Below are 22,258 nucleotides of genomic sequence, written 5' to 3'. Positions count from 1 at the left end.
GAATGGCATGGACCCGACCCTGCAGGTGAGATACCCCCTCCCCGCCTCCCGGTGTGACCTTACATGTGTGGTGTGTAAGGTCATGCTAGCAGGGGCAGAATGGCACACTCCAAAATTCATCCCCCTTATAATATCAGACATAAGCACCTGCGTTTATCTTGCAGTACTGGTTGGGGGACAAACCACCCCAAAAGAGGACTGTCCAATTTATAACACAACAAATGGCCTGACTATTATGGTCAGTTCCTTAAAAAATGCTCCTGACTCCAGTCTGAGGGGGCTGATAGCCTTTTGTCTGCAGCTTCTAGAGGGAGACATACTCCACTCACTTGAGCAGTTCTGACATACCTTCTTCTAGAGGGCAGGGGTGACGTGCGCACTAGTCAGAGCAGTACAGCAAGGAAGATGTATAATAACGGCTAAACACCCACGAACCTTATTGACCCTGGTGCAAAGAATCTCAATCAGCACCAATTCATCCGTTCCTGCACCTTTCATTGCTTTCCGAAGCTCTCGGGCATCATATTCACATGGACGATCCAACAGAGCCAATGCTGTCTTTTCAAAATTCCCACTTAGTTCTCCTTTCAGTACCTCTTCCAAATCCTAAGGAAGTAGCCCAGAAAGTTAATTCATAGCACAGAAAATCTACCCAGAAGAATTGAGAGGTAATGTTTACTATTGTTTATTAATTATTTGTGTTAAGTCTACGGAGTTGTTAACATTTCCTGTGCTAAAGGAAGTCTTCCAAAAATTCAGATCAGAAAAAAGGGAAAAATATCTTTAAATCTATGGGCCTGGTTCTTCTCTCATTGACACCAATGTACATCAGGAGTCCCTCTATTGATGTCAATAGACTTATCTCAGTGTAAACCACCAGGCACCCCAGTGCCTTGAGAAGGTGAGCTGGGACTACTTGATCCACTGTCTCAAGAGGCTCATGCTATATAGGCAAGAGCAAGGTATTACTACTGTGTATGGTTGTTAAGGGTGATAACACCCAAAAGTTGTGTCCTTTGGTTGGAAATAAGACAGAAATTCCTAATATCAGTGCCACTGTAACTGTGATGTCTCAAATTGGTCGTTTCAGACCCTTTGGCTCAGTTCTCTAACATATGCTGCTTCAAATACTCATTGTGAAACAAATCCTGCAATCCTTACTCAGACAAAATTCTTATTGCGCTCACTGTTGGGTTTGCCTGTTGAAGGATTTTGGGCCAAATACTGCCACCCTTACTGATGTTGATTAGTGACCTAATCTGCAACTAGCTCCAATCAATTACAAATTAAGTATAAGTCCTGCAGGATTTGACCCCATGCCTAAAACAGGTGTTTTGAAAGCTTTTATTTTTCTTATATTAAATATTACTCAGGCATTGAGTCTTTCCTTTCAAAAGTCAAGTACCAAAACAGATTTCTGACCTTTTGAACTTTATTGGAAATCTGTAGGTCAGATTTTCGTCTCATGCTGGTGTATATCAGCAGTAAATCCATTGAAGTCAATATAATTACGCTGATGTAAAACTGGTGTAAATTATATCAGAATTGTCCCTCTGAATTTACATTAGGAAATTTCTGTTGCTATATCAACTACCTTTACCCTTAGTTCAGGCATTCTTTCTCACTGCAGGGGAGGCAAACAAAAATGAAAATGTTTTAAAGGTTCTGGAATTTGAGTATAAATGTCCGGCTCTACTGAATTTGATAAAAATACTTCAGATTAGTAAATGCAGTTTTCTAGAGCTGGTAGAAAATTTTCCAACCAAACAGTTTTCTGTTGGAAAATGCTGATGAGATGAAATTGAAAAATGTTGTGGAAATGTATTGATTTCATCAAAATATTTCCTCGGGAAATTATCAAAATGTTTAGATAAAGTTGAAACATAGTGTTTTGAAAAATGTGAAATGTTTGTCTTTTAGGTTATTAAATTATAATGTATAATACGATATAAAAAATTGAAATGATAAAGTTGAAACAGAACATTTTTCCCTTATCAAAACAAAATATTTTTGGAATATCTCACTTTGTGAAAAATTCTCAGATTTTGCCCTTTCATCCCAAATTGGGATGAAAACCTATTTTGAAAGCTCAGAGTCTCCCAAGGAAGAGAAATTCCAAATTTCAATCAGCTCCACTAAGTTCCATTTACCAAGCTATCTGTAAGGCCCAGGATGATTAATAGAATCAATATGTTAAGTGACAGTAATTCTTTCATCGGAAACTAACTTCCTGATTCTGTGTCTTTTAAAAACTGTCAGACACATGGCATTATCAGAAGTGGGGAAATGCGGGGGCACATTTCTAAAGAGCACTTTGTTTAAAACAACAGGGCCATTTCTTTTGAAATACCTTGCTATACATGGTCTTGTACTTCTGTTTTACTTGTTGCCTCTGGTCTGATGATCGATTTGATAGGATTTCAATAATTGCTGTTTCATCTGTTCCTAAAAAATATTAATGTAGACGAGGAAATCATTCAGAAACTGCCAGCAGATTTCATTTCTGCTGGGAGAGGAAAAGAGGATCAAGAACTCTCCCTTCAAATTAGTAGAAAATTAGTTTTAGAACATCAGTTGGTGTCAACGATAGCTTTTCTAGCATGTACCATTTAAAAAAAGTTACTTTTAGTCTGCAGCCAGAACATAAAGAGAAAGTGCACCCAAACCAATGCCACATAAAGCTAAGATATCATTAGGGAACCAAATCGCATGTTTCAAGGAATAAGCTCATCAGGGATCAGGAAGAAATTCCACCCTGTGTACCACTGAATAGCTAGCCAGGTGTATTATTTGTTAGGGTTTGGAAGTTAGCCTCCTTTGAAGGATCAGATACTGACTACCTCTGGCAGCAGAACACAAGTGTGCCAATAGTCTGACCCAGTGTGGCACGTTCTGTGGGAAGTTAACCTATTGAAGATAATTGGAAAACACTCACTGTCTTCAGCAGGAGCACGAACTGGTGTATAACAATGTTGATTCTTGCTCCCTTAGTTACTTTGATCACAGATGGCTATGACATACCAGGGTACAGTCCAGATCAGGCGGGGCTGTGTCACCCTGGCCTTGCAACCTTGGGTGTCTTACAATGCCTTGCTGAAGGAGCTCCTACCTGTGCCACTCATAAACAGTCTTCCACCATGCAAGCCACACCCTGAGTATGTGTAACTGCAGTCTGCCAGTCACACCTGGGTTACAGTCTGGCTCTCAGCAGTCTTGGTTATACTGCAGGATGACCCTAACAAACCCCCAGCCCCAGATTTCCCCCCAGGGAACTATGCCTTGTACTGCCTGCCCCAGCCCTCTCCTGGACAGTGCAAATATTTTAAGTTCATTATTCCTTTAAGGGAATAATATGCAGGTTTATTATCTCAAGTAGTTATTCAGACACTTCAATTTAAACACACTGGATTGTCTGAAACAGTAAAACAAGTGTATTTACTACAAAGAGAAAGATTTTAAGTGAGTACAATTAATGAGGCATACAAGAAAAATAAAGATTAATAGGTATCAAGGTCAGAAGGGACCATTATGATCATCTAGTCTGACACTTACTAATGCCTAACTTAAATTATATCAGATTCAAGCAAAGTTTCTTGCCACATGCTTTCAGCAGTCTTACTGACCAAGCACTGTGGGTTAGGACCTTTCCCCCAGAATCCAATGACTGCTTACTTTGTCTCTTTAGGTGCAGTGAATGTGATGAGCCCAGCGAGAGAGGGGGGTTCCTTGGAGTGTTTGTCCCTCCTTTTTATAGTTTCAGTTCCCCTCTTGAAAAACATTTCCAGCTGGGCACTAGGAGACAAAGAGTCTATGTGGAAGGATGTTCCCTGCTGTTTTTTTCTCACCGGTTTGAGCTTTCTTTGTTTCCCTCCCTGCCTGATGACTGTGTTTACCGCTTAAATGAAAATTAAGCAAAGCACATATTCCTTTGTTAGGTCAGACCTGTTTGTTAACTTCTGTTTTGGCAGGGCTGTGAGGCTTGGAACATGTATTAATAACCCACCAGACAGGGAATTTTATAACTTCACAAACCATATTGCCACACGTTTTATCAGGACGATACCGACCAGCAAATTCTGAGTGTTTAAATCAATGGTTCTCAACCTTTTCTCTGCTGCCGCATACCGTGATACCTTTAATTATTTTGAGACACACCACCATATCTCCAGATGAACTTGCCCTCTTATCACCTCGGTTTAAGCTGTTTACCACCCTTACCATTCACAGCTGGCAAGGGCTGTGTGCTGGGAGGGTGTAGCTCAAGGTGCAGGGAGTGGGTAACTAGGGGCTGTGTAGAGAAAGGAGGGTAGTTCAGGGTGCAGGGGCTAGCTAGAAGCTGTGTGCAGAGAGGGGTAGCTCAGGGTGCAGGCAGGGGTGTAGCTAGGGGCTGTGTGCCGGCACGGGTGTAGCTCAAGGCGCAGGGAGGGGCTGTGTCTGAGGGGGTGCTGCTGCTGCGGGGCTCAGCCATGTGCTCAGTCCTTTGTTGGCGCAGTGGAGACAGCTCCACTCCTTGTGAGCATGTGCGCACCAGCCCGGGTCATGCTGTCCTACACAGTCACCATGGCCACTGGCACCCAGTGGTTCACGGGCATTGAGGAGGACATACCTGAGCCTGGAGGGTGAGGTGGCCATTACCCAGCTCACATGGGGAAACTGATCTGGATGCACAGAACGCCTGGTGTCACTACTCACCCCCTGCTCCTGAATGTTCCTCCATGCCCCCCTTAAGGGGCCCTTGCCGGCCTGGGCATGGGGAGGGAGCAGGGCCAAATCATAGAATATCAGAGTTGGAAGGGACCTCAGGAGGTCATCTAGTCCAATCCCCTGCTCAAAGCAGGACCAATCCCCAACTAAATCATCCCAGACAGGGCTTTGTCAAGCCTGACCTTAAAAACCTCTAAGGAAGGAGATTCCACCACTTCCCTAGGTAACGCATTCCAGTGTTTCACCACCCTCCTAGTGAAAAAGTTTTTCCTAATATCCAACCTAAACCTCCCCCACTGCAACTTGAGACCATTACTCCTCGTTCTGTCATCTGCTACCACTGAGAACAGTCTAGATCCATTCTCTTTGGAACCCCCTTTCAGGTAGTTGAAAGCAGCTATCATATCCCCCCTCATTCTTCTCTTCTGCAGACTAAACAATCCCAGTTCCCTCAGCCTCGCCTCATAAGTCATGTGTTCCTGTCCCCTAATCATTTTTGTTGCCCTCTGCTGGACTCTTTCCAATTTTTCCACATCCTTCTTGTAGAGTGGGGCCCAAAACTGGACACAGTACTCCAGATGGGGCCTCACCAATGTCGAATAGAGGGGAACAATCACGTCCCTCGATCTGCTGGCAATGCCCCTACTTATACAGCCCAAAATGCCATTGGCCTTCTTGGCAACAAGGGCACACTGTTGACTCATATTCACCTTCTCGTTCACTGTAATCCCTACATCCTTTTCTGCAGAACTGCTGCTGAGCCATTCAGTCCCTAGTCTGTAGCGGTGCATGGGATTCTTCCGTCCTAAGTGCAGGACTCTGCACTTGTCCTTGTTGAACCTCATCAGATTTCTTTTGGCGCAATCCTCTAATTTGTCTAGGTCCCTCTGTATCCTATCCCTACCCTCCAGCATATATACTTCTCCTCCCAGTTTAGTGTCATCTGCAAACTTGCTGAGAGTGCAATCCACACCATCCTCCAGATCATTTATGAAGATATTGAACAAAACCGGCCCGAGGACCGACCCTTGGGGCACTCCACTTGATACCAGCTGCCAACTAGACATGGAGCCATTGATCACTACCCGTTGAGCCTGACAATCTAGCCAACTTTCTATTCACCTTATAGTCCATTCATCCAGCCCATACTTCTTTAACTTGCTGGCAAGAATACTGTGGGAGACTGTGTAAAAAGTTTTGCTAAAGTCAAGGAACAACACGTCCACTGCTTTCCCCTCATCTACAGAGCCAGTTATCTCATCATAGAAGGCAATTAGGTCAGTCAGGCATGACTTGCCCTTGGTGAATCCATGCTGACTGTTCCTGATCACTTTCCTCTCCTCTAAGTGCTTCAGAATTGATTCCTTGAGGACCTACTCTATGATTTTTCCAGGGACTGAGGTGAGGCTGACTGGCCTGTAGTTCCCAGGATCCTCCTTCTTCCCTTTTTTAAAGATGGGCACTACATTAGCCTTTTTCCAGTCGTCTGGGACTTCCCCCGATCGCCATGAATTTTCAAAAATAATGGCCAATGGCTCTGCAATCACATCCGCCAACTCCTTTAGCACTCTCGGATGCAGCACATCTGGCCCCATGGACTTGTGCTCGTCCAGCTTTTCTAAATAGTCCTGAACCACTTCTTTCTCCACAGAGGGCTGGTCACCTCCTCCCCATGCTGTGCTGCCCAGTGCAGTAGTCTGGGAGCTGACCTTGTTCATGAAGACAGAGGCAAAAAAAGCATTGAGTAAATTCGCTTTTTCCACATCCTCTGTCACTAGGTTGCCTCCCTCATTCAGTAAGGGGCCCACCCTTTCCTTGACTTTCTTCTTGTTGCTAACATACCTGAAGAAACCCTTCTTGTTACTCTTAACATCTCTTGCTAGCTGCAACTCCAGGTGTGATTTGGCCTTCCTGATTTCACTCCTGCATGCCCGAGCAATATTTTTATGTTCTTCCCTGGTCATTTGTCCAATCTTCCACTTCTTGACAGCTTCTTTTTTGTGTTTAAGATCAGAAAGGATTTCACTGTTAAGCCAAGCTGGTGCCTGCTATATTTACTATTCTTTCTACACATCAGGATGGTTTGTCCCTGTAACCCCAATAAGGATTGTTTAAAATACAGCCAACTCTCCTGGACTCCTTTCCGCCTCATGTTATTCTGCCAGGGGATCCTGCCCATCAGTTCTCTGAGGGAGTCAAAGTCTGCTTTTCTGAAGTCCAGGGTCTGTATTCTGCTGCTCTCCTTTCTTCCCTGTGTCAGGATCCTGAACTCGACCATCTCATGGTCACTGCCTCCCAGGTTCCCATCCACTTTTTCTTCCCCTACTAATTCTTCCCGGTTTGTGAGCAGCAGGTGAAGAAGAATCATAGAATCATAGAATCATAGAATATCAGGGTTGGAAGGGACCCCAGAAGGTCATCTAGTCCAACCCCCTGCTCAAAGCAGGACCAATTCCCAGTTAAATCATCCCAGCCAGGGCTTTGTCAAGCCTGACCTTAAAAACCTCTAAGGAAGGAGATTCTAACACCTCCCTAGGTAACTCATTCCAGTGTTTCACCACCCTCTTAGTGAAAAAGTTTTTCCTAATATCCAATCTAAACCTCCCCCACTGCAACTTGAGACCATTACTCCTCGTTCTGTCATCTGCTACCATTGAGAACAGTCTAGAGCCATCCTCTTTAAAACCCCCTTTCAGGTAGTTGAAAGCAGCTATCAAATCCCCCCTCATTCTTCTCTTCTGCAGGCTAAACAATCCCAGCTCCCTCAGCCTCTCCTCATAAGTCATGTGTTCCAGTCCCCTAATCATTTTTGTTGCCCTTCGCTGGACTCTCTCCAATTTATCCACATCCTTCTTGAAGTGTGGGGCCCAAAACTGGACACAGTACTCCAGATGAGGCCTCACCAATGTCGAATAGAGGGGAACGATCACGTCCCTCGTTCTGCTCGCTATGCCCCTACTTATACATCCCAAAATGCCATTGGCCTTCTTGGCAACAAGGGCACACTGCTGACTCATATCCAGCTTCTCGTCCACTGTCACCCCTAGGTCCTTTTCCGCAGAACTGCTGCCTAGCCATTCGGTCCCTAGTCTGTAGCTGTGCATTGGGTTCTTCCGTCCTAAGTGCAGGACCCTGCACTTATCCTTATTGAACCTCATCAGATTCCTTTTGGCCCCATCTTCCAATTGGTCTAGGTCCTTCTGTATCCTATCCCTCCCCTCCAGCGTATCTACCACTCCTCCCAGTTTAGTATCATCCGCAAATTTGCTGAGAGTGCAATCCACACCATCCTCCAGATCATTTATGAAGATATTGAATAAAAGAGCTCTGCCCTTAGTTGGTTCCTCCAGCACTTGCACCAGGAAATTGTCCCCTACACTTTCCAAAAACTTCCTGGATTGTCTGTGCACTACTGTATTGCTCTCCCAGCAGATATCAGGGTGATTGAAGTCTCCCATGAGAACCAGGGCCTGAGATCTAGTAACTTCCGTGAGTTGCCGGAAGAAAGCCTCGTCCACCTCATCCCCCTGGTCCGGTGGTCTATAGCAGACTTCCACCACGACATCACCCTTGTTGCTCACACTTCTAAACTTAATCCAGAGACTCTCAGGTTTTTCTGCAGTTTCATACTTGAGCTCTGAGCAGTCATACTGCTCCCTTACATACAATGCAACTCCCCCGCCTTTTCTGCCCTGCCTGTCCTTCCTGAACAGTTTACCTTCCTGGACAGTACTCCAGTCATGGGAGTTATCCCACCAAGTCTCTGTTATTCCAATCACATCATAATTCCTTGACTGTGCCAGGACTTCCAGTTCTCCCTGCTTGTTTCCCAGGCTTCTTGCATTTGTGTATAGGTACTTGAGATAACTCGCTGATCATCCCTCTTTCTCAGTATGAGGCAGGAGCTCTCCCTTCTCATGTGCTCCTGGTCATGCTTCCTCCCAGTATCCCACTTCCCCACTTACCTCAGGGCTTTGGTCTCCTTCCCCTGGTGAACATTGAAATGGAAGGCAGAAATCTGCCACGCCCACGCATCACCTCTGTGATGTATCCAGTTTGGGGAGCAATGCCCCCCATGCCCTCCCATCTCTACTCATGCAGGTGGGCAGGTGCTCCCCCACCCTCCTTAAATGGCGCCCCTGCCCCATCAGTTCTGTCCCTATCCTCCACCAATCCAGCCCTCACCTCATCCCAATTCTGCCCCACTCCCACCCAGCCCCCACCAGTTCTGCCTTCCCAGCTTCCTCACCTTACACCCCGCTCCCACTTCCCAGTTCAGCTCCTCCCCTCTCACATCTGCTTCTCCTGAGGTTCTTCCCACCTCCCAACCCTGGGGGGCTGCAGCAGGGTCCCTGCTCCCCCTACAGGCTCTTCCCCCCACCCCTAGCTGGCGGCTGCAGGAGGGAAGGGGAGGGGCAGAGGAGCCAATCCGGTGCTCACGGAAGGGCTGTGGGGAGGAGAGGGAGATCGAGCTTTGATTGGTTGCTGTACCCATGGAGGAGGTGGGGCAGTGAGGCTGTCGGCCAATCAGAAGGTGTCTTCCTCCCACCTTCCTTCCCCCTACCCCGCCCCCACTCTGCATGTTGTTTTTCAAAAAATTCCACGGCACACCTGTTCGAGCCTGACGGCACACCAGTGTGCTGTGGCACACCGGTTGGGAAACACTGGTGTAAAGGATACCTCACAAGGTGTACTTTGTACAAAGATTATTACAATAGTGTGTAGGTGTGAATACAGCGATATATTCCATCACAATGGCCAAAGTTACACTTCAGGCCACCTATTGCCTAGCACAACGTGGATTCTGTAACTGAAATTCTTTAGGTGTGACTCCTTATATGGAAACTGGGCCACAGTGTAGTGTCCACGCTGACAATCCCCTGGCTCCAACTGTTAGTGTACAATGCTAGGGGCAGAGACAAATAAGGAGAGGCAAACACAGTGCAAAGAGGTGATAACAGTGAAGTATTTCACTCCAGATGGGAATGAGGGGAAAGAGTTACAATGTGTGGTACAAGGAAAGAGCCAGCAATCCAATGTGTTGGTGGAAGAGACAAACAGCTGTGGGTCAGTGTCTGACGGCTAATTTCTCATTTACACTAGGCCCCTTTATACTGCCAGAGCGGCACAAAGAGGCCTAAGTGTCAGTGAGAATCCACCCGCCCATGTGTACTTGCTGTGCAGCCCATCTGTCAGAAAGATTTGCCTGTACCAATGACATTATCTTAGAGCAGCTACAAGGATCTCCTGAGGCAGCTTGATGACAGGAATGACCTTAAAGATTTAACTCCACCATCCTGGATGTTAGCTCTAATGATGTAACTGGAGAGGTATCATGCTGACTCCTTGTGTGCTACAATGTAGTGGACAATTTCCAGCCATGTGGCCTGCACGTTTAATGCACATGCGTAGTCTAAATATCAAGTGGGAAACCAAAATTCCTGGACCTGAAGTACTTGAGAAAGCAAAATTGCTAAGTCTTATCACTGCTCTCAAACAAAGACATCTCCGTTGGCTTGGTTATCTGCACCGGAAGGGAAAATGGACACATTCCAAAAAATCTCCTGTATAGAGAACTTGCGGATGCTACAAGGCCACTGGGCCGACTTTGGCTTAGGTACAAAGATGTTTGCAAGAGGGTCTTGACAACTTTCAACATTGAAACTGCAACCTGGGAAGATGCAGCTAGCAACCGGACACCCTGGCGGGCTATGCTGCACCAGGGAGTCAAAGAGGCTGAAGAGAGATGGTTGATAGAGGGAGGAAAGCGAAAACTAAAGTGCAGCAAGCCTCGAGAGCTAGCAGTGCACTAGCTTCATCCTCTCTCCCTGCGCCTTATGCCTGCACTATTGTGGCAAGGACTGTCACTGGAGAATTGGACTTTTTAGCCCCTCGTGATGCTGCAGCAAGACACCCATTAACTGAACTGCTTTTATGCTTACACCATTGTCTTTCAAGATGGATAGTTGCTACACATCATATTAACTCCTTGTGTGATGCAATGTGGTGGACCATTTCAAGCCAGGTGGCCTGCATGTGTAATGCACATCCTAGGGTGTAGGTAAGTATGAACCGGATGGACCTAGATAAGGTGTCTTTAGGACACTAAGGGGATTCTTTGTCAGATTATACGTCAGGTGTGCTGAGAGCGCAGTGTATCACGCTGACCAATATTGTCTCATTGTTTGCTTCCCCATCTCTATCTACCTGTTGTCTCTTGTCACATGCTTAGCATTGAACTCATTTCCATCTCAGCATGTAGACGCTGAATGCATATGTCAGTACAGGACAAGCGTATATCCCCGCTTTTCAGCTATCCCTTATGGAAAATCTGAACACCAGGCCAGATCTGGGGATAGATGTTTTAATGCTCGTTGCCACTGCAACCTGGAGGAGTGGGAGTGTGCTTTTAACGGGGCACTTCCTAGTGAAGCTGTTGTGGCTGCGGGGTTGGCCAGGCAAGAGCAGCCCCTAATATTCAGGTGTCCTAGATAACTGCCTTTGTAGCCTCCCCCTAATGCCGGCTCTGAACAATGAGAGTTCACTATTCCTGTTATTGTTACTGACAGCTTGACAGATCAGTTGCAGTGAATAAATGCCATGTTCTTTCTGCTCCTTTGGGGTTAAGTCATGAAGTTAACACACCAGGAATAATGGGCACAGTGAAGATCCAATTCTGTGAGGTGCCAAGTGCCCTGAGCTCCTGTAGACTTCAGTGGAAGGGAGGGATGTTCAGCACCTTGTAGGAGGTGCTCAGGATCTTTCTGAGGATTGGACCCTTACTGTAATGAGGTGAGAATGCTTGTGGGGTAAATGTGTATTGATTAGCCAGTGATTTTACTCTTCCTCAGTATTAGATCCACAAGCACCTTGGGGTGTAGTAATGATTCATATGTAGCTAATGACGATTAAGATTATTTCCCCCCAAGCTAATATAATATATCATACTGTGAGGGTATCTGTATCTATGCACACACACAGCAGTTGTGCTTTGGAGTTAATAAGTGGCATTCGATATCTGACAGAAAACAAAGATTAACTCAAAACTGATCAAGCAATTGTTTTGCTGCAAGTGCGTGCTTGGACATACAACTTCTATAATGCAAAACTGTCCCATTGGTATCAACACAGCTAAACAACATGTTAAAAACAATAGCATTCTTACCCATCCCTTTGCAAGCTTTCTGTAGTTTCTTGGCATCCCGTTCTGCATCAAAATCATGATGGCGCCGAATGGTTGGCTAGAAAAACAGAGGCAACAGTAAGTGGAAAATAATACTACAGGCTAGGTTGGGTCAGATTGCCATCTGATCTTTATTCACAAAGGTCCAAACTCTGATGTCCTTACTTAGTTTTCACTCACTCCTTACTCAGGAAAAACTCTTATTGACTGACTTAGGTGTGTTGATCTATGAGTAGACTCTGAAAACCTTACTCACATTGGTAAGCATTTACCCAAACAAATAGTTCCATTCAAGTCAAAGGAAATAAGTGATCACCAGCATGAGAGAGGGTTGCATGAACTAGCCTTGAGTGAGCACTTCAGGATTTGCCCCACTATAAAATGGCAAATAAATTCAGCCTTTCAAATACTAGTACTTTTATGGATAAGCTGATCTCCGACTGAAGTAAAACATGGGGGCTTGATCTTGTAACCATTGCTCATGCAGGCAGTCTTTTTCATGCAAGGAATGTTATTGATTTCAATGGCACTAGTCACGAGTAAAGAATACTTGAATGAGAAAGAGTTATAGCTTCAAGCTGTTAATTTGCTCTTTATGACAGTTAAAATGTAGCAGCTGATCAGTATCGCCCAACTGCAGCACCATCATCCAAATGACAATGGGTAAAATGTGCAAAAGCCCCTACATGACTTAGAAGCTGAAGTCCCATGGAAACTCAGTGTGATTTAGGGTATGTCTACACTACGGAATAAGGTCGAATTTATAGAAGTCATTTTTTTAGAAATCGGTTTTATATATTCGAGTGTGTGTGTCCTCACAGAAAATGCTCTAAGTGCATTAAGTGCATTAACTCGGCGGAGCGCTTCCACAGTACCGAGGCTAGAGTTGACTTCTGGAGCGTTGCACTGTGGGTAGCTATCCTACAGTTCCCGCAGTCTCCGCTGCCCATTGGAATTCTGGGTTGAGATCCCAATGCCTGATGGGGCTAAAATATTGTCGCGGGTGGTTCTGGGTACATATTGTCAGGCCCCCGTTCCCTCCCTCCCTCCGTGAAAGCAAGGGCAGAAAATCGTTTCGCGCCTTTTTTCCTGAGTTACCTGTGCAGACGCCATACCATGGCAAGCATGGAGCCCGCTCAGGTAACTGTCACCCTATGACTCCTGGGTGCTGGCAGACATGGTACGGCATTGCTACACAGTAGCAGCAACCCCTTGCCTTGTGGCAGCAGACGGTACAGTACGACTGGTAGCCATCATCGTCATGTCCGAGGTGCTCCTGGCCACGTCGGCTGGGAGCGCCTGGACAGACATGGGCGCAGGGACTAAATTTGGAGTGACTTGACCAGGTCATTCTCTTTAGTCCTGCAGTCAGTCCTATTGAACCGTCTTATGGTGAGCAGGCAGGCGATACAGATTGCTAGCAGTCGTACTGTACCATCTTCTCCCAGGCAGGCAAGAGATGAGGATTGCTAGCAGTCGTATTGTACCATCTTCTGCCAGGCAGGCAAGAGATGAGGATGGCTAGCAGTCGTACTGTACCATCTTCTGCCGAGCAGCCATGAGATGTGGATGGCATGCAGTCCTTCTGCACCGTCTGCTGCCAGCCAAAGATGTAAAAGATAGATGGAGTGGATCAAAACAAGAAATAGACCAGATTTGTTCTGTATTCATTTGCTTCCTCCCCTCCCCCGTCTAGGGGACTCATTCTTCTAGGTCACACTGCAGTCACTCACAGAGAAGGTGCAGCGAGGTAAATCTAGCCATGTATCAATCAGAGGCCAGGCTAACCTCCTTGTTCCAATAAGAACAATAACTTAGGTGCACCATTTCCTATTGGAACCCTCCGTGAAGTCCTGCCTGAAATACTCCTTGATGTAAAGACACCCCCTTTGTTGATTTTAGCTCCCTGAAACCAACCCTGTAAGCCGTGTCCTCAGTTGCCCCTCCCTGCGTCAGAGCAACGGCAAACAATCGGGCATCTGAGAGTGCTGTCCAGAGCAGTCACAATGGAGCACTCTGATGGGGCGAAAACATTGTCGCGGGTGGTTCTGGGTACGTATCGTCAGGCCCCCGTTCCCTCCCTCCCTCCGTGAAAGCAAGGGCAGACAATCGTTTTGCGCCTTTTTTCCTGAGTTACCTGTGCAGAAGCCATACCATGGCAAGCATGGAGCCCGCTCAGGTAACCGTCACCCTATGTCTCCTGGGTGCTGGCAGACGTGGTACGGCTTTGCTACACAGTAGCAGCAACCCCTTGCCTTGTGGCAGCAGACGGTGCAGTATGACTGGTAGTCATCCTTGTCATGTCCGAGGTGCTCCTGGCCACGTCGGCTGGGAGCGCCTGGGCAGAAATGGGCGCAGGGACTAAATTTGGAGTGACTTGACCAGGTCATTCTCTTTAGTCCTGCAGTCAGTCCTATTGAACCGTCTTATGGTGAGCAGGCAGGTGATACGGATTGCTAGCAGTCGTACTGTACCATCTTCTCCCAGGCAGGCAAGAGATGAGGATTGCTAGCAGTCGTATTGTACCATCTTCTGCCTGGCAGGCAAGAGATGAGGATGGCTAGCAGTCGTACTGTACCATCTTTTGCCGAGCAGCCATGAGATGTGGATGGCATGCAGTCCTTCTGCACCATCTGCTGCCAGCCAAAGATGTAAAAGATAGATGGAGTGGATCAAAACAAGAAATAGACCAGATTTGTTTTGTACTCATTTGCTTCCCCCCTCCCCTGTCTAGGGGACTCATTCTTCTAGGTTACACTGCAGTCACTCACAGAGAAGGTGCAGCGAGGTAAATCTAGCCATGTATCAATCAGAGGCCAGGCTAACCTCCTTGTTCCAATAAGAACAATAACTTAGGTGCACCATTTCTTATTGGAACCCTCCGTGAAGTCCTGCCTGAAATACTGCTTGATGTAAAGACACCCCCTTTGTTGATTTTAGCTCCCTGAAGCCAACCCTGTAAGCCGTGTCGTCAGTCGCCCCTCCCTCCGTCAGAGCAACGGCAGACAATCGTTCCGCGCCTTTTTTCTGTGCGGACGCCATACCAAGGCAAGCATGGAGGCCGCTCAGCTCACTTTGGCAATTAGGAGCACATTAAACACCACACGCATTATCCAGCAGTATATGCAGCACCGGAGCCTGGCAAAGTGATACCGGGCGAGGAGGCGACGTCAGCGCGGTCACGTGAGTGATCAGGACATGGACAAAGATTTCTCTGAAAGCATGGGCCCTGCCAATGCATGCATCATGGTGCAAATGGGGCAGGTTCATGCTGTGGAACGCCGATTCTGGGCTCGGGAAACAAGCACAGACTGGTGGGACCGCATAGTGTTGCAGGTCTGGGACGATTCCCAGTGGCTGCGAAACTTTCGCATGCGTAAGGGCACTTTCATGGAACTTTGTGACTTGCTTTCCCCTGCCCTGAAGCGCATGAATACCAAGATGAGAGTAGCCCTCACAGTTGAGAAGCGAGTGGCGATAACCCTGTGGAAGCTTGCAACGCCAGACAGCTACCGGTCAGTTGGGAATCAATTTGGAGTGGGCAAATCTACTGTGGGGGCTGCTGTGATGCAAGTAGCCCACGCAATCAAAGATCTCCTGATATCAAGGGTAGTGACCCTGGGAAATGCGCACGTCATAGTGGATGGCTTTGCTGCAATGGGATTCCCTAACTGTGGTGGGGCCATAGACGGAACCCATATCCCCATCTTGGCACCGGAGCACCAAGCCGCCGAGTACATAAACCGCAAGGGGTACTTTTCAATAGTGCTGCAAGCTCTGGTGGATCACAAGGGACGTTTCACCAACAGCAACGTGGGATGGCCGGGAAAGGTGCATGACGCTCGCATCTTCAGGAACTCTGGTCTGTTTCAAAAGCTGCAGAAAGGGACTTTATTCCCAGACCAGAAAATAACTGTTGGGGATGTTGAAATGCCTATATGTATCCTTGGGGACCCAGCCTACCCCTTAATGCCATGGCTCATGAAGCCGTACACAGGCAGCCTGGACAGTAGTCAGGAGCTGTTCAACTACAGGCTGAGCAAGTGCAGAATGGTGGTAGAATGTGCATTTGGACGTTTAAAGGCGCGCTGGCGCAGTTTACTGACTCGCTTAGACCTCAGCGAAACCAATATTCCCACTGTTATTACTGCTTGCTGTGTGCTCCACAATATCTGTGAGAGTAAGGGAGAGACGTTTATGGCGGGGTGGGAGGTTGAGGCAAATCGCCTGGCTGCTGGTTACGCGCAGCCAGACACCAGGGCGGTTAGAAGAGCACAGGAGGGCGCGGTACGCATCAGAGAAGCTTTGAAAACCAGTTTCATGACTGGCCAGGCTACGGTGTGAAAGTTCTGTTTGTTTCTCCTTGATGAAACCCCCCGCCCCTTGGTTCACTCTACTTCCCTGTAAGCTAACCACCCGCCCCTCCTCCCGTCAATCACCGCTTGCAGAGGCAATAAAGTCATTGTTGCTTCACATTCATGCATTCTTTATTCATTCATCACACAAATAGGGGGATGACTACCAAGGTAGCCCAGGAGGGGTGGTGGAGGAGGGAAGGAAAATGCCACACAGCACTTTAAGCACAGCACTTTAAAAGTTTACAACTTTAAAATTTATTGAATGACAGCCTTCTTTTTTTTGGGCAATCCTCTGTGGTGGGGTGGCTGGTTGGCCGGAGGCCCCCCCACCGCATTCTTGGGCATCTGGGTATGGAGGCTATGGAACTTGGGGAGAAGGGCGGTTGGTTACTCAGGGGCTGCAGTGGCAGTCTGTGCTCCAGCTGCCTTTGCTGCAGCTCAACCATACACTGGAGCATACTGGTTTGGTCCGCCAGCAGCCTCAGCATTGAATCCTGCCTCCTCTCATCACGCTGCTGCCACATTTGAGCTTCAGCCCTCTCTTCAGCCCGCCACTTACTCTCTTCAGCCCGCCACCTCTCCTCCCGGTCATTTTGTGCTTTCCTGCACTCTGACATTATTTGCCTCCACGCATTCATCTGTGCTCTGTCAGTGGGGGAGGACAGCATGAGCTCGGAGAACATTTCATCGCAAGTGCTTTTTTTTCTTTTTCTAAGCTTCACTAGCCTCTGGGAAGGAGAAGATCCTGTGATCATTGAAACACATGCAGCTGGTGGAGAAAAAAAAAGGGACAGCAGTATTTAAAAAGACACATTTTATAAAACAGTGGCTACACTCTTTCAGGGTAATCCTTGCTGTTAACATTATATACATAGCACATGTGCTTTCGTTCCAAGGTCGCATTTTGCCTCCCCCCACCACGTGGCTACCCCCTCAACCCTCCCCCCTCCCTGTGGCTAACAGCGGGGAACATTTCTGTTTAGCCACAGGCAAACAGCCCAGCAGGAATGGGCTCCTCTGAGTGTCCCCTGAAGAAAAGCACTCTATTTCAACCAGGTGACCATGAATTATATCTCACTCTCCTGAGGATAACACAGAGAGATAAAGAACGGATGTTGTTTGAATGCCAGCAAACACACTCTGCAATGCTTTGTTCTACAATGATTCCCGAGTACGTGTTACTGGTCTGGAGTGGTAAAGTGTCCTACCATTAAGGACACAATAAGGCTGCCCTCCCCAGAAACCTTTTGCAAAGGCTTTAGGAGTACATCTAGGAGAACCGCAAATGCCAGGGCAAAGTAATCCTTTCACATGCTTGCTTTTAAACCATGTATAGTATTTTAAAAGGTACACTCACCAGAGGTCCCTTCTACGCCTGCTGGGTCCAGGAGGCAGCCTTGGGTGGGTTCGGGGGGTACTGGCTCCAGGTCCAGGGTGAGAAACAGTTCCTGGCTGTCGGGAAAACCGGTTTCTCCACTTGCTTGCTGTGAGCTATCTACAACCTCATCATCATCATCATCTTCTTCGTCCCCAAAACCTGCTTCTGTATTGCCTCCATCTCCATTGAAGGAGTCAAACAACACGGCTGGGGTAGTGGTGGCTGAACCCCCTAAAATGGCATGCAGCTCATCATAGAAGCGGCATGTTTGGGGCTCTGACCCGGAGCGGCCGTTCACCTCTCTGGTTTTCTGGTATGCTTGCCTCAGCTCCTTCAGTTTCACGTGGCACTGCTTCGGGTCCCTGTTATGGCCTCTGTCCTTCATGCCCTGGGAGATTTTGACAAAGGTTTTGGTATTTCGAAAACTGGAACGGAGTTCTGATAGCACGGATTCCTCTCCCCAAACAGCGATCAGATCCCTGTTCGGTCCATGCTGGAGCTCTTTTGCGATTCTGGGACTCCATCATGGTCACCTGTGCTGATGAGCTCTGCATGGTCACCTGCAGCTTGCCATGCTGGCCAAACAGGAAATGAGATTTAAAAGTTCGCTGTTCTTTTCCTGTCTACCTGGCCAGTGCATCTGAGTTGAGAGTGCTGTCCAGAGCGGTCACAATGGAGCACTCTGGGATAGCTCCCGGAGGCCAATACCATTGAATTGTGTCCACAGTACCCCAAATTCGAGCCGGCAACGTCGATTTAAGCGCTAATCCACTTGTCAGGGGTGGAGTAAGCAAATCGATTTTAAGAGCCCTTTAAGTCGAAATAAAGGGCTTCATTGTGTGGACGGGTGCAGGTTTACATCGATTTAACGCTGCTAAATTCAACCTAAAGTCCTAGTGTAGACCAGGGCTTAGACTCCTAAGTGCTTAAGTCTCTTTTGAAAATGGGACATCAGCCCTAAGTCACTTAGGTGCTTTTGAAAATTTTACCTGTTGTGTCTATTAGTGTGTTTAATAGATTATAGTCACTGTCACATTCTTGTCCAAGGATAGGTGTCATCTGCATTAAAATGAAAGGGCTGCAACTTTGTCTCCACCGATCGCTTTGGTTGCTTTGGCACTCCTGTAGGTGCAAGAAGCATCTTTTATTGTTATTCTTTCTCAAAATGGTCATGCTTAAATATTGTTAGTTCTGATGAAAAGATTGGCAGTCCAGGATAATGAAGTGCTCTGTCCAAAGAACAGGTGGCCATAGCAGAATAAATCTCCCTACACTGCCTAGCCAATCAACCTGAATGCTTTACTAAAGGGATCAACTCTGGCCATTCAGTCCTTCATGCCTCTAATGAGATCACCCAAAATAATTTCTGATTATTGTGACTTTGACATTGCTTATATTTTTGTAAAATTATCCTTATTTTCGGTTACCCTTATGAAAATAGGCATTTATAACACACTATAACAATGTAACATTTCTTTCTCTAAGTCTTCTTTCCTTGCTTTAGGATCACAAGGTAATAAGACTTTCACCACCAGACCATTATCCTAAATCTTGATTGTAAAGTTACATGTTGTTATACTGTATGAACAGATAGTAAATCAAGTCCAGTAACTAGGGAGTTTCTTGACCAAATCTTTGAATTATTGTAAAAATAGACCCATATATATATAAATATTTAATATTTTCAGTTGTGAGTTTTCATTTAAATTATTCCAATATAAAATTATATCAAGATCTGAAAGAAAATACAGTTATTGTCGCTGAACTGATGGTGTTGTATCCAAATATTTCTACTGTGAAAATACATGTTTGTTATTGCTTTGCTAGAATTACATACTACAGGCATAAGTATTTGAATATGCGCTTGAAAATACAAATTAAATGGCATCCCGTTTCTTCATTCCTGACAAACTGATGTGCAGCATCTAAGTTCTCTCCCTCCAGTTGGTGATTGGAATAATTCTGAGAATAGAATTCACCTTTGTTCTTTGTAACATCAGGTTGTACAGCGGCAACTTAATTAGACTGAGTAATGAGCATAGGTTAATGGAATAATGGCAGCTTACAATACAATGAAAGTCTATTCTCAGTATTCCTCTCCATGACACAAAAGCTGTATGCGCAATGAATCAATTAATCTAAGCCATAATATACACACCGTATTGATGCAAGAAGAGTCATATAACTTGTTCGAGTTGTCCTCAGCAAGTAACAGATTCAATGTCCACCATGGCTTATGCAGAATTCAATAGGCCCCTCAGCTGGTCTTATGACTGAATGCTTTCTGTTGTTTGCCATACAGTGTTTATTCATCACTGTACTCTGTTCTGTATTCCATAAACTGTCTTGTGTTAAATACTTTCAGAAAGCATTTTGGGACCCAGATTGCATTAAAGATGCTATTACATAAAAATATTTTGCTGGTAGGGTGCCTTGAACCTTTCAATATGTTTTTGTAAAATGGTCACCGATACTTTCCACCAGCATTACCTCATTCTGGATGCCTCTTTTTAAAATGATCCAATAGACCATTAATACTGCATTTCCATAGTTAAATATTAAACTGTCCCAGAGCTACACACTTATGTAAATAAACTGGAGATAGACCAGATGGCTGCAGTGCACCCTTGAATTCCTCAGATTAAAACACAAGCCCTCTCTTTCAAACCGAGTTAGCATTTATATTTCTAGAGATTTTTATATACTTATCTGTCAATTCTCTATGGACTGAATTCTGAGGTCTGTACTCAGATAAAATTCTCATTAACATCAGAGGTGCCCAGATATTACAGTGATGGATGTGATATTAGAACCTAGATAAACAACACTGAGTAATGGCTTCATGATTTGGCCCAACTCCATGATATCAAGCTTAACACACAAATTTTATTCCAATTCCTTATTCTGTCTATAATTTAAAACTTGTCAGTATTATTAGAGTCTACCTTAAGCTAGATAAGACATTAATAATTATATCTTGCACTCATAGTACTCCTTTAATTCAGACAGGTCCCAATTTATAAACAACAGACCATATGCTCCGTACTTCATTATGCTGCGTGGAAGGGAGCAGTTTGTAGTACATAGATGATAAAGGAGAATGGAATAAACAGTGCTGACATTAAACTATCAAAATTATTATATTTAGAATTAACATCTATTGAGATGAATGAGGCAATTCAGACCTCTCAGAGCTATTGTTTCAGGCTTCCTGCAGACTCAGGCAGACATCATGTTATTTGTTACACTTCATATTTGCAAAGGATTTCTTTGCAACCATGAGGAGGAGCAATTTCTTTTAAAAAATCAACAAAAAAAGTTTTGATTTTGTAGCACAAAATGCAGCCATCAGGTAGAAGTACTAACTGTTTAATCAGTTGTTCTAATTCAGCCCCTGATCTTGCCTATCTTAAACTATCTATTTTGATTATAAGATCTTTGGGGCAAGGAATATGTTGTAGTCTATTTTTGCAAGGCTTTGTGTAAATGCAAGGCATTTTCTAAGTGATCAATAACAATTATTAATAAAATACCACTCATTGATCATAAATAAATTATTAAAGATATGTATTTGTTAGATGGTACTTAGGTTCGAGTTAATTCATCTGTTTATCTGATAGATTGTAATGCTTCTGTAAGATTTGTTTCAGTGTAGTATCCACTTCAGTCTGTGATATCAAGTTGGAATGTTATGGCCCTGATTAACCACTGCCCTGCACCTTGCAAAGTGAGGGAAAGGAGGGTGCAAAAAAAAAAAAAATGCTGCCAAGGCTTGGTCTACATTACAGACTTCTGCCGGTGTGTGAAAAGGTGTGATCTCTGACCGACATAGCTATGGTGGCAGAAGTCCCTAGTGTAGACACAGTTACACTGGCAAAGCTGAACTTTTACTTGAATAGCTTGTTTCACTTGTAGCGTTAGCATACCAGTACAAAACCAACATAGTGGCTTATACACTAGGAAAGCTTTGTAGATAAGGTATACTGTCAAGGGAGAATGGCACAGTTATAGACTCACTTTGAACAGGTGTGACTACACAAGACATGTTGCAGTGAGGAATCAGGCCCCAAGTCTGAAAATTGTGAAGAATCTGGCTAGCACAGATAATAAAATGCTAATAAGAGACAAAAAAAAAATAAAATAAAATAACATAAAAGGTAATAAAAGAAGAGGCCCCAGTTAGGATACTATTCATCTTGCTTATTCTTCCCAAGATATGATGTATCTGACTTGGCAGCATGCAATATCTGAGACACCAGCAGCTGCATGTCTCTCCTCAAAAGGGAATGTATAGAAATACTGTTATTCTACAAAAAGGCACCCATCACCCTGCAGTTGGGGGATGTGACCACATGAAGAGAATAAAATGCCTCTGAAATTTTCAAAAATATCTAGGAAAAGCTGATCTCAATTTTCCAGTGTCCCTGAGCAAGGCTCCTAGGTATGGAGAGGTGGTTAGGGAGCCAGTCATGTCTCCCTGATTCTTAGTGGCTTGGCCACAGCTAAGTTAAAGGAAGAGGGGGGCACCTTTAACTTACAGTGCTGGTAGAAATCTTTCCACCAGAAAATAATTGGGCATAGCAGAGTCCTGCCCTGACACATCCCCTCCCTGCCCCAACATGTGGTGCAGCTCTG

The 22,258-nt window shown here is 45.5% G+C and overlaps 1 protein-coding gene across 1 annotated transcript in view; it reads right to left on the bottom strand.

Moving 5' to 3' along the window:
• ANXA13 (annexin A13) overlaps positions 1-22,258 on the bottom strand; it is an 80,392-nt gene that overhangs the window by 8,138 nt on the left and 49,996 nt on the right. The window contains exons 2-4 of the mRNA XM_073330193.1: positions 11,870-11,945; positions 2,351-2,445; positions 436-606 (exon numbers count right to left, since the gene is read on the bottom strand). Coding sequence (XP_073186294.1) covers positions 436-606; positions 2,351-2,445; positions 11,870-11,945 — 342 coding nt within the window. The remainder of the gene's footprint in view (positions 1-435; positions 607-2,350; positions 2,446-11,869; positions 11,946-22,258) is intronic.

Source organism: Lepidochelys kempii, chromosome 2 (assembly GCF_965140265.1).
Source record: "Lepidochelys kempii isolate rLepKem1 chromosome 2, rLepKem1.hap2, whole genome shotgun sequence".
In the NCBI taxonomy this organism is placed as follows: domain Eukaryota; kingdom Metazoa; phylum Chordata; order Testudines; family Cheloniidae; genus Lepidochelys; species Lepidochelys kempii.
The sequence above is the reverse complement of the archived record's forward strand: the minus strand, read 5'-3'. Positions and strand labels throughout refer to the sequence as shown.